Source organism: Adiantum capillus-veneris, chromosome 7, assembly GCF_014529385.1.
Source record: "Adiantum capillus-veneris isolate H3 chromosome 7, ASM1452938v2, whole genome shotgun sequence".
In the NCBI taxonomy this organism is placed as follows: domain Eukaryota; kingdom Viridiplantae; phylum Streptophyta; class Polypodiopsida; order Polypodiales; family Pteridaceae; genus Adiantum; species Adiantum capillus-veneris.
In genome coordinates, this window is record NC_140937.1 from 146,682,389 (window position 1) to 146,695,590 (window position 13,202).

General features: G+C 45.4%; 1 protein-coding gene across 3 annotated transcripts in view; it reads left to right on the plus strand.

Annotated features, from left to right (window-relative positions):
• Positions 1 to 13,202, plus strand: part of PWD (chloroplastidic phosphoglucan, water dikinase (ATGWD3)) — a 157,132-nt gene that overhangs the window by 56,137 nt on the left and 87,793 nt on the right. For all 3 annotated transcript variants that reach the window (XM_086516600.1, XM_086516598.1, XM_086516599.1), the window contains 4 exons: positions 692 to 853; positions 1,035 to 1,087; positions 2,478 to 2,686; positions 2,805 to 2,914. In XM_086516600.1, coding sequence (XP_086372726.1) covers positions 692 to 853; positions 1,035 to 1,087; positions 2,478 to 2,686; positions 2,805 to 2,914 — 534 coding nt within the window. The remainder of the gene's footprint in view (positions 1 to 691; positions 854 to 1,034; positions 1,088 to 2,477; positions 2,687 to 2,804; positions 2,915 to 13,202) is intronic.

The following is a 13,202-nucleotide window of genomic DNA, read 5'->3' on the forward strand; positions in this document are numbered from 1 at the left end:
TCTGCAAATTACGTTGGCTGCTCCAATGCTAGCTTTTGAGAGAAGATGCTTTTGGGGGAAAGTCCTTTTAAACTGATTGCTTTTGGGTCTTTGCTTTTGGGCATCCCTTGTACTGTTTATAAGAGCCCTTGGGACCTCACTCTTCAGAGCATCTGGACGCAGAGTCTGAGAGTAGAGGACCCTCGGGAGTTGTACCTTGTTGTGATGAGTCAATAAAGAAATACCGAAATGGGCGCCAGTCTTTGGGGCCAATGCTTGTGGGCATGGAACTCCGCCGTGCTCGCTCTCTCTCTCTCTCTCTCTCTCTCTCTCTCTCTCTCTCTCTATTAAAGTTCAGTGATTTTGAAGTTTCTGTTCATGTGTTGCAATTGATTTCTCGCTTGGAGTGTCCAAGCCTGTTACGGTCAGTCTTGCATGCCTCAGTCCTAGTATCATGACACATGACTGACTCGTGTTGAGCGACATACAATAGGTGTGGGATATGTTACATCTCTGATGATAATTACAGAAAAACTTATATTTTATGGTGCACACTGTTTGCTTCATTTTCTGAGAAGCTTATGAGCTGTATAAAGTAGGCTTCATATATTCACCCTCTATGATTAAATTTTTAATAGGAGGGGGGTAAAGAGAGAAGTGAGATGGAGGGACAGAAAAGGAAGCAAGAATCTTTTAATCACTGTTTTTGCAGAGGCTAGGTGATGCTGAAGGTTCCGCAGGAATGGATAAAGGAACAGACGACATTATTGGCACCATGCATGCATTAACGGGTTTGCGAGCTGCTCTTCTCAAAGGACTTGAGAGTGGTCTTCGGAATGATGCATCTGATAGCTCCATTGCAATGCGTCAGAAGGTGACGTTTTCTTGAACCACGTGATTCTCCACAGTATATGTTAATAGCAGGTTGCAAACTTTCTGCGTTGTTTGTGATCTGGACTAAAGTATCAACGTACTCTCTCCAACCTAGGTTTTATCTCATTGCTTCAATTTGTCCTCATCATAATTGAACAGTCCTCGTTTGAATTCTTGTGCAGTGGCGACTTTGTGAGATTGGCCTGGAGGATTATATGTTCGTACTCCTTAGCAGGTATCATCTTATTTTTTAAAGTATTCATTTTTCTAGGATGGGGATTGCACTAGGATGGTGGTTAGTAGGCCTAATGGGATCAAATGGCAGATCAAGATTTGGGTTTGTTGATAGAGATAGTTAGCCTCTCCCTTTTTTTTTGATGCTTGCTTTAGGCAGCAACTTTAAGTTATCATGAAGAGGAAAACCCTTTACTTTGCATGAAAAATCTGTATGTCTTTTATATGGTTCCTTCTGTGGAGATGGCCAAGAATGGACCTGTCCTGGGGGCAGTACAAAACTGGATACAACTGAGCTTGAACATAATGAGCAGGTTTGAGGCTAAGAATTCAGAAACTGTATAAACTGAATAAAAGCCAGGGGAAATAAACTTGTCTAACGAGTGTAAAAAGTGTCTGGCAAATTACGAAAGGAAAGAAAAGGGGCCTGATAGCTTCTGAAGGGCCAACACCCAAACCAGCTGCGCGGGTAACTCCTCCAGGTATAACAAATAGCAGAAAGCCACATGTCCGATGCTGAAGGCACCGAACAAGGAGTTCCATATCAACCAGATGAAGACAAGGATGCATGAGAAGAAGCCACCAGGAACAAGCCAGAAATGCAATATGAATGTTGCACCTTAGCTGTTACTTCATTTTCTCCATTCATGTAGCACCATGACAGAGAAAGGAGAGCACATTTTAGCACCATTTACATCATTATGTAATGCACATATATCCTGGAAGCCCCTTTGTGGGGCTGTTGTAGCTTATTGTCCTTCTAACAAAAGGGGGTTTCAAGGATGCAGAGAGTCAGAAAATTAACCTTAAAAAAGAAAAAGGAGAGGTATTTGCAGCATCATAGAGAACATGTTCACAAGCGCAATGCACGTTGGTGGAAGTGTCATTTCTAACATTCAGATTTTGTTGGGTGTAAAATCAGTGTGGTTAAAAATGAGGAAAGTTTTAGCACAGCAACACATCTTGGTAGACTAACACAAATGAACTCTGTATGTTTTTTCAAGAATTGTTTCATATGCAAAGCTATACTCATTTCAACATCTACAGTGTTAAACATGAATTTGATTTGCCTAGCTCAAATATTTTCCTTGCAATAAATGAGTCTGAGATTCCACATGTGGCATTTCATGGCTCAATATTAGGTTACAGTGAAGTTTACGCTTTTGTTAAATAGCAGTTTGTGGTCAGATTAACAGTAGATCACATTGCTTTCAAGTTGCATGAACATGAATTATCCTTATCCTCCAGTTTATAAACAAACATTGGACCCTACTTTAAATCATGCAAGTATGAACATAAAAGTTTAATCATCCTGCAGTTTTTTCTTTTATGCTTTCTTTTGTGTCATATAAGCTGGCATGAGTGAATGCAACGCTGGTGTTACAACTCAGGTTTTCCAACATGATCGATGCCATGGGAGGATCTACAATGTTGGACATTCAGGCCAAGTCAAAAAATTTGATTGATTGGAACCATCCTTTAGGAGCCATCGTTCTGGGCATTCGCCATCTTGGACTCTCTGGTTGGCAGCAAGGCGAATGCATGGCTATTGAAAATGAAATTATGGCATGGCAATCAGCAGGAATGGTTGAGAAAGAAGGTTTGTTTTAAAATCTAGCTGGGAGCCTCTTGAGTTAGAATGATCTATGTGGTCTGAGCTCTTGTGAGCTTGGGGGAGTGGATGTGCTGACCTTTTTTTTTTTGGTATCACAATGAAGATGGTGCAAGAATTTGGGCCCTTCGTCTTAAAGCAACGATTGAAAGAGCAAGAAGACTTTCAGAATCATTCTCTGATACACTTTTGCAAATTTACCCAAACAATGTTGAGGTATGAAGTCATTGGTTTGCAATGCATTTTATCTGTGATCTCTCTTGTGATTTAGCTATCCCAGCTAGCTGCTTAGTTCACATCACACCTAGCAGTTTAGGATTCCATAGCATAGTATTTTCATTTTTTCATTTTGTTACTTTGACTTGTATCAGATCCACCACATTGTAACTTTCTGGTCTCATAGGTCACTTTGGCCTTTTGAAGACGTTAATATAACATTTCATTTCATCTCTCTCTCTCTCTCTCTCTCTCTCTCTCTCTCTCTCTCTCTCTCTCTCTCTCTCTCTCTCTCTCTCTCTCTCGGGAGATCTAGACGACCCCGAGGGAGGAGAGGAGCTACACAATTTCGAAGGAGGCTATGGCAAAAGATTCAAGCCATACTCTTTCGTCGTCCAGAGTGCAGATGAAGATGGATCTCTACTCCCCTCCCATATTGTCTTCACATTGTACTGCTTAGTTTAGGATCCCGCAGTATTTATATTTTGTTATCCTAGTTTAATTTATTTTGTTAATCTGACTTTGTATCATATACACCGCATTGTAACTTTCTGGTCTCATAGGTCACTTTGGCCTTTTGAAGACGTTAATATAACATTTCATTTCATCTCCATCTCTCTCTCTCTCTCTCTCTCTCTCTCTCTCTCTCTCTCTCTCTCTCTCTCTCTCGCCTGCACTCCACTCGTGCAAACTGCACCCTCCCTCATGTTGCGCATCCGCTCCCCCCCCCCGCCTGCTGCTGTGATTCACGCATACAACCCCCCTCACGCTGCGCATCCTCCCCCCCCCTGCCTGCTGCTGTGACAGCGCGCCCAACTTCCCCCCCCCTCCCTCGCCTGCTGCTGTGACAGCGCGCCCGTAGGTACATACACCCGGCAAAATTCAAAAAATTCTAGGAGGAATTTCCACAGTCTCGGCTTTTCTAGATTTTCCGAACTTTTGAATTTTCAAAATCCTGCATTTTTCAGAACTGCAGGGATTTTTACAAGGAATTTGGAAACTGCAGAACTCACAGAAATTGCACATTGACACGTACAGAAAGCAAATATATGCCATGTAGGCTGAATGTGGAAACACATGTATGCATAATGCGGTGCGTATAGGTCGCTCTCTCCTCTCTCTTAGAAAGTGAATCAGATAAGTGAAACAAATAAGGCAAGAAGGATGGCGGCGCACTACATGGTCACAAGCAAGAGGATGACAGCCATTGAAAAGGAGTTGAAAGAATGCAAAGCCCACATGGATGAGTGGAAGAAAGAGAAGAATTTAATTCTTGAATGGAAAAAGAGGGAGGAACAGGCGAGGGAATTAGAACGCAAGGAGTTCCGGGATGAAATTCAAGCTTTAAAAGGTAGCATCTCAGCCCTTAGGAAGGAACTCCACGAAACCAAAGAGGGAGGACGCCTTGAAGATGGAGAAATTCAGCCATCAATGATCGATGAGCTGAATAGTATACGAGCACAAGTCAAAGAAATAAAGGAGGAAGGAGAAAAGAAGACCTCATGGGTGGAGGTTCTCTCCAAAACGCAAAAGAAGATGGATGAGGCTGAAAAATGGATTGAAGTTGTCAAGAAGGGAAAGGGCAAGGAAATCCCGACTACACCCGACATCATCAACAAGACACTTGAAGAGGAACAACGAAGAAGGGTGCGTGCTCTACACGTGAGAGTGACCGGCCTAAAAGATTTAGATAAGGTGGACCAAGAGGTGAAGAGCCTCATGTCCATGATGGGGGTGGAGAAGCCCTCGCACACACAAGCTTGGAGAGTGGGCAAGAAGAGTGAAGGTAATGGGGAGAGTTCAAAAGAACGGGCTCTCATTTTGCGCTTTCCCTCCATGGAAGAAAAGAAAGACTTTTTAAAAAAGAGGCCAACCCTCAAGAAAACAGGTATCTTTTTAGGAGATGATCTTACGCTCTCACAGCTTGCACATATGAGAGAGGTCATGCCAGAGATTATAGCAGCAAGGGAGAAGGGAAAGTTAGCTTTCTACAGAAATGGACGAGTAGTGATTACAGAGCACCGCTCTACATGACGGTGCGAGACCTATGGGACCACTCTCAGGATGGCGGTTTGGAACTGTAATGGTTTGTATAGACTTGATGTGGGGGCCTTTGAGGACAGCTTGAGAGACAGAGACATTGTTTTCTACTCAGAGACTCATCAGGCTCCAGGACAGTTGATGCCGCACATATCAGGATACAGATGGGGGACAGCTTGCCGGACATGCATCAGATCTGCGCATGGGACTAGAGGATCAGGAGGTGTAGCAATTATTTTCAGAGAGGAGCTCCAACCACTACTGCACATAGTTCGGAGAGATGATCAGGCCAGATACTTGTGGGTGAGGCTGAGGGCAGAGACTGGACGTTTCTTGTACATCGCCATATGCTATTTTCCTCCCAGCACTTCAGTATATGCTTCACCCAGAGGACAGTCTCCTTACTCTGTACTCGATGATGATATCTGGGAGTTCTCCAGAGATGGAGACATCATACTCCTGGGGGATTTCAATGCCCGTACAGGCAGCTCACAGACGGTCTTCTATGACACCTCAGAGGAGATGCTTAGAGAGTTAGAGCCAGAAGAGATGGGACTTGAGAGATGCTCACACGACAGAGAGCATACAGAGTATGGGAGATACCTGAGGGAGATGACGACTACTCACAGTTTAGCCATACTGAATGGCTTACCGACCTTCCCATTGTCTACAGGTTTTACTTGTTTTCCACATAGACATGGGTCCAGCATTGTAGACTATGTTCTGACACATCCGAGCTTTATCTCTCACATTCAGGATTTCACAGTGGGGCTCGAGCTTGTAGGGATAGCAGTAGATCATGCACTTTTGACATTATCAGTCTCCTTTGAGTACAGTACATCTCAGGCCTCACGGGGTGGTAGACATACACTCTATACTTTTGCACCAGAGACTGACTCAGTCTATGCAGAGGAGATACGTAGGCTTTTATGCACATCAGAGCCAGTATACACAGTGGAGGAGATCACATCTATGCTGACAGTGACATTACATGGGGTAGCGATGACAGAGGCATACCCACACACTCAGCCTGGTCAGAGACGTTGTTCTGGGCACATGCCTCAGAACAGCTGGTATGATGAGGAGTGTCGACAGAGTAGAGCTCAGATACAGCGGGAGCTTACATTGGGAGTGATCACCTATAGACAGTCTCGTATTGCTACACGACGACTAGTGCGACGGAAGAAGCGAGCTTTCTTGGTCCAGATGGAGCAAGATTTATATCAGCTCTTTCTTAGTAGAGATTTAGGAGAGGCTTGGCGTCTATTTCATGAGCAGTATATCAGCTCTTTCTTAGTAGAGATTCAGGAGAGGCTTGGCATCTATTTCATGAGCAGTCTCCCCCACCAGTGATTACTTCTACAGAGATATGGGGGCAGTATACAGCATCTTTATACACTGTACCTGGACAACCACCACTACCAGATCCACCAGAGCCATGTCCAGCTACGAGCACCTTCTTTACCAGTGAGATGGTAAAGGAGGCCATTGACAGGATGAAGACCAGACGGGCACAGGATCATGAGGGTTTGGTAGCAGAGCACATTATATATGCTGGGGATTTGTTGGCAGAGATGCTTGCATGGTTATTCAACCGTGTCATGTGTGAGGGCTTCCCTGAGTCTTGGAGATTATCTACTATTGTACCTATCCTCAAGACAGGAGACCCCACAGTACTGGGGAATTACCGTACTATCATGGTAGGACACACATTGGCACGGTTATATGCATCCATCCTTGAGCATAGGCTGAGCAGTTGGGCAGAGATTATGGTTCTGCAAAAAGATTAGACTACACTCCTCCTAAAGGAATGTAGATATCCTACTCCTAATTTTTATGGGTTTTTGTTTTATTTGTTTTGTTTTTTGTTGTTGTTTTTTTTTAGTGTTTTTTTTAATAAAACAGAAAATCAAGATTAAAAGAAATGATTCTTTTTGGATTTTGTGAAACTTCTTTTTTTTGTTTTTTTTTTGTGGTTTTGTTTTGTTGTTTTTTTTAAAGCCTCTCGCTACATATGACGGAATAGTGCAGGTGCATTGGCTAAGCCAAAAGGTGCTGCACGTTATGGACTACAGGTATCCACACATGGTCCAGTTGCCTACTCTCAGTAAAAGCTTTAGAATCCTACTTGTATTCAATGTCCTAGTTAGAGGCATCTATATAAGGTTCAGAAACCTACTTTTACCAAAAAGCTACAGCTCCCTACATGTATGTGAAACCCTATCCTCTTTTTTCTATTGTGCTATGGATTCCAAACATATATACATGCTACAGACACCTACTTTCCACTAGAAAGCTACAATACCTACTTGAATAATGCCCTATCCACTACACAATTTTTTAAAAGAAAAATTTCTTCTTTTCAAAAACCAAAATGTATATGCAAATAAAGTAGCATCATGTATTATAACTCACTAGGTACAATCAATAATATTTTTGCATTGCATTACTCTCATGCATCTCTAATCCTTAAACACACATTTTCCTTGCACTAACATATGCATTTCAATTTTAAAACACGGATCCCACCAAACATGGCATCTACTAAATTTAGATTGCTTTGTACCTATTTCAGTTGTCGTAGAATTTATATGCTACCTATCTTTTCTCATTTGGCCAACTCTCTTAAATAGTTTTGCTAAAATTCTATTAGTCAAATTGTAAAATTTTGTCAAATATGTTTGAATTTGGATTTCACTAAAACTCATTATTCTTCCTACAAATGAATGAAAATAACTTGCATATGAGCAAGAATAAACAAGGAACCCTCTCCTCAACAATAACTTATCTCACACCACTCAAGTCACACTTACTCACTCATACTCTTTACTCACTTCTCACTCTCTCTCAAATCTCATATGTAGTGAAACTCTGTCTCTGGCTCTGCATGGCATAACTGACATATCCTACTGTCTGCCGGTATGCCTCTGAATCTACTTGTCTCAATCCCAAGCTGGTGTGAAGATGTGCGCATCTGGCCTATAGCACATCGTAACCCATGAGATAGATGTGTGTCCATGTAACTGGGCCGTGTGACAAATCTATCTGTCGTGAGTTGGAGAAGATGCTCTCTATAGAAAACCCTCTTCGTACCCAACTCCCGTGATGGCTCTATCCATGTCCTCTCGCTATCAAGCTGGATAAGATCCTGCCGAATGAGTCTAGTAGTCTCGATCCGTGTAAGAGCCTAAGATGGTGCATCAAGAGAATACTGGAAAGGGGGCAGCCTGTCCATGCTGAAACCATGCCTCTTAAACCATGAGCTCATCTGTGCATACCAACATGATGTATCTCCCTGTAATGCCAGCTGTCTAGATGACTCAAGAGCAATCCTGGCATACCTGTCCCTCGTGGTGTCCCATAAGCTGTGTACAAATGATACCGATCTGGTGAGAGCCTCAACCTCCATAGGTGGGGCAGCCAGCTCCGCTCGTATGATGTCATGTGGGACTGAGGCCTTGGCTCTAATCAGCCTAGAAATCATAAATATCAAGGGTCTCTCCATATTACTCCATCCAACACTGTCAACAGACGGTCCCCAAACCTGAACCGCGTAGTGCATAATTGAAGCGACCAAAGTGTCGAAAAGCCAGTGCTTTGTTCAAGGTTCCTGGAATTGTACCTGCGAACAAATCCTCTCTAAACCGCCTAGGGCTGCATAGGCACGAGTCAATCTAGTGTCTGCTGCCACTTTCAGTGTGAACCTCGGTCCACTAAAGACCACCCCAAGATATGTGTATGCATCAGTGTACTCCATATTGTCCTGCCCATATGTGAAAGTAGGGTGCTGATCTCCTAACCCACTGTGGCGAGGTATTAAATACCATGACCTTGGTTTTACCAAGGTTGACAGACAATCCACTATCCTCTGCAAAATTCTGCAATGCGTCCAAATGTCTCTGCATACCCTCTCGTGAGTCTGATATCAACGCAATATCGTCAACATATAATAAAAGAGGGATCCATGTCCCCGCAAGCTGAGCACCTCTATCTCCTCCTCTGTCAATATAATCAGAGACCTCATCAACATACATACCAAATAAAGTAGAGGACAGTGGGCATCCCTGTTTCACTCCGATAGTGGAGTGAACTATGTCAGGTATCCATAGTTACAGGGGACGGGGGGGACGGGCCCTAGGGCCGGGGAACGGCCGTAACCGGGCCGGGAACGGCTGGGAACGCCGAGGGACGGACGGAAAACGGGCCGGACGGGCGGGTCGCAGGGGGGACAGACCGGGGACGGCCGGGGCCGGACCGGGGTCGGACGGACCGGACGGGGACGGCAGGGGTCGGATTCAAAAAAATGACCGTTTTTGACCGTTTGCAACGGCTCTGTGCAGCCCCAACTGCCATATTTTTTAAGCCTTGGCCCTTGGGAGGCTATAAAAGGCTCCCTTGGGCCTCTTAATACTCATAGTCTCAATGCTCAATGCTCATTCCATTTCCCTCAAGCTCAAGGCTCAAGCTCATTCCATTTCCTTCAAGCTCAAGGCTCAAGTTTGAACTTTGAAGCTCTCCTCTCCCTCTTCTACCCACTTTGAAGCTCTCCTTTACTCTCTCTCCACACAAGCTCTCCTCTAACCCTTCTAACTTCTAAGCTCTACTCTCTCGAGTCTCTCCACCATCATGTCATCTCAAGCCAACTCCACTTCTCAAGCCGCTTCTTCTCGAAGGAGGCCCGCCGTGCAAACGTGGTCGTGGTGGGATGAAGTCGACTTTAGCTCGCGTGGCAAAGGTGGCGGTGCAAGACCATGGACGTGCAAGCTATGTCCATACAAGAGAACGGGTGGTTCAAACAAAGTGCGAGCCCATCTTCTTCATGAACCCGGTCACGAGGTGAAGTTTTGCCCTCATGTAGCTCCCGAGAAGAGGTTGGATCTTCTTGAGAAACTCACGGTGTATGAGGTTGCGGAAGCGGCCAAGAGGGGCCGTTTTGTTGCCGTTGATCCCTCCGCCACGGCGACACCGCGAGAGCAAAGGGAAGCCAACCTTGACGACATCTCTCGAACCTTCAAGAGCCATGGATCTACACCGTCCTCTTCCCTTCCGCATCGCCAAACCACTCTCAACGAAAATTGGAATCCTAAATTGAAGGAAGAGGTAGATAGGTCGGTTGCCCGATTCTTCTTCCACGACCACATTGCCTTCCATGCTTCGCGGTGAGTTTCCCTTGGCATATGCACATTGCAATCTTCCATTTTGTATTCATAATGGGTTATAATTTCTCGACTCTCCATACTAACGCAACATGCTCTATTTTGTGTGGATAGGTCTCCATACTTTCGAACCATGGTTACGAAAATAGGGGAATATGGTTCCTCTTATGTGCCACCTTCATCGGAGAGGCTTCGCACCACCCTTCTTGACAAAGTGAAGCTTGCCGTGGAGCAAGCGGCCCAATCAACAAAGAATTTGTGGGAGACCAATGGCGTCTCTCTTCTTGTAGATGGATGGAGCGACACCCGCAAGCGGTCCATCCACGGGGTGGTGGCCTACTCTCGGGGGGAGATGTACTTTGTGGAGTCACATGATGCATCCGATAGTGGCAAGGCCCTCGAGATGCTTGCTGCGGAGTGGACAAGCACCATAGAGATCACCGGCCCGGAGAATGTCCTTTGTATGGTTGCAGATGGAGAGGCGTCAAATAGGGCAGCCGGAGCTATCATTGAGGGCATGTATCCCAGCATCCATGTCACATTTTGCATGGCGCATTGCCTCAATAACCTCCTCAAGGACATAGGGAACTTGTCATGGATTTCACCCACCATTGGTGACGCCTCTCGAATTGTCTCCTTTGTGCTCAACCATCAAAAAGTGCACCATGAATTCTCAAAGAGGAGCCAGTTGTCTTTGCTCAAATATTCAGAGACAAGATTTGCATTCAATTGGCTTATGCTAGGCCGCTTGTCTACATGTGGCGGAGCCTTAAGGGGCCTCTTTCTCAGTGATGAGTTCCAGGCCATGCCGGAGTCTACATCAGCAATAGGATTGAAATGCCGAGAATGGGCCGACGACGCCGCTTGGTGGGAGGAGGTAAAGACTCTTGACGCCATGGTCAAGCCTATTCTACACCTACTTCTAGTGGTGGATGGCTTGCAGCCATGCATTGGCAAAGTCTACGAAGCCATGGATCGGATGATAGAGGCACTTGAGAAGCTTGTGCCTGACCCTGTTCAGTATGCGGAGATTCATGGCTTGTGTGAGTCGAGGTGGAATGGATACTACTCTCCACTTCATGCGGCAGCTTATGTGCTTGACCCTGAGTTTCAAGGAAGGCGTCAAGAGACCGACAAGGAGGTGAGCAAAGGATGGCGGCTTGCATTGGAGCGCCTTGAGCCTAGCAGTGACATTAGGCGCAAGATTAGAGACGAGCTACTCAACTACAGGCAAAAGAAGGGCTCCTATGGATGTGTAGATGCACAGCTTGATCGCAACAAGATTGGCTCGGTTTTGTGGTGGGAGGACTATGGAGGAGATGGCCCACATTTGCAGCGCTTGGCTGTTCGTGTCCTTAGCCAAGCATGTACCACTAGTTGCTTGGAGCAACTATGGAGTGTGTACAGCCACATTGCCTCTAGGAAGAGGAATCGCCTTGGCGTTCAGAGGGCCAATGATTTGGTGTTTGTGAGCGCTAACTTGCGCATGCTTGCCAAGAGCATCACACACAAGGCAGATCCTTTCACTGAGTGGGAGATGGCACAAGAGAATCCATCTATGGCCGATACTCTTTTGGAGGAGCTAGAGGAGGATTTCGAGCCTCAATGCGAGCCTCCCGAGCCGGAGCCCTCATACGTTGCTGACGACCTCGACTACGACGACGATGTGGAGATTCAGCAGGCGAGCACTTCTTGAGTTTGATGATCATTGATCACTCGACTCTCGAGTCTAGACTCTTGAGTCTACGACTCTACCTACTACATAGCCCTTTGTACTTTTTGTTATCCTTGAGGCCTCAGGCTTGTCCTAAGTCCTTTAGGCTTTTTGACTCTTGAGCCCTTGTGGCATGCACTTCTCATTTTGTATCCATCGATCATCGATGTTTTATTAGCACATTTCAGCCTATATGACTTGTGTTCTTTGGTCTATTTAGTGTAAATTTATGGTCAAAGTGATGCTCTATGTGTGTGGTATGTGTGTAGGTCAAAAAATGCCAAAAAAACTCTTCTTTTTTTTTTTGCCGTTCCGACCCCCGTCCCCGTTTCCTGACTTTTGCCGTCCCGACCCCGTTCCCGACCCCGACCCGCCGTCCCATGTAACTATGCAGATATCCCCTCTAATGTGCGTACATGACCCATCACTGAACTGTACAGTGCCATAATCCCCCATATCAGCTCTGTGGGTACCCCTAATTCTATAAGCCGGCGCATCAATCTGGCCCTCGGTACTGTGTCAAAAGCTTTGCGGAAATCCACAAAGCTGCAGTATATCCGTCTACCATGTGCTCGACCCTCCTCAATGATAGCTCTGAGTGTAAAGACATGATCTAGTATGGAGAAACCCCTCCTGAAACCAGCCTGCCCAGGTCGGGGACGCTTTCATTGTTTATTCCGAGATGGTTTTGACTCGTTAGATAGAGTCATGAGATATCAGGATCAAAGATGTCTCGGATTATTCCTACTGGAGATACAGAGACATAGAGACGCTCTATTGAGTGGGCAAAGACTGAGACAGTCCCAGGGATGCATCTCAGATTTCTTCAGCCTGAGTACCACAGAGGCAGAGGGGACACCACCATCACAGAGCTCGGTTCCCACCCATACACACACACACCAACGGTACTCTCATTGATCAAGCTATAGAGTTAGGGAGATCGAGACGACCGCGACTGAGGAGGGGAGCCACGCAGCACCGGCGGAGATTGCGGCAGAGGATCCACATGATTCTAGCACGACACCCAGAGTGTCGATCAGGATAGGCTTCATGCTACTGCTAATTTGTATCATGGTGACACTTATCCCCACTTTGTACCTTTATGGCATGATACCATTGATCAGCCTACCAGCCACCCATAGGAGTCGGTAGCACTCCTATCAGTTTCTTTGTTTGTAGTTTTCTTTGTTTGTACCCAGACTTGGTACTAGACTCATCATTGTAATCAGTTGGTCTCATAGGTCATTTTGGCCTTTTGTAGACATTAATATATCATTTCATTTCATTTCTCTCTCTCTCTCTCTCTCTCTCTCTCTCTCTCTCTCTCTCTCTCTCTCACACACACACACACACACACACACAGGACTATTCTAGCATG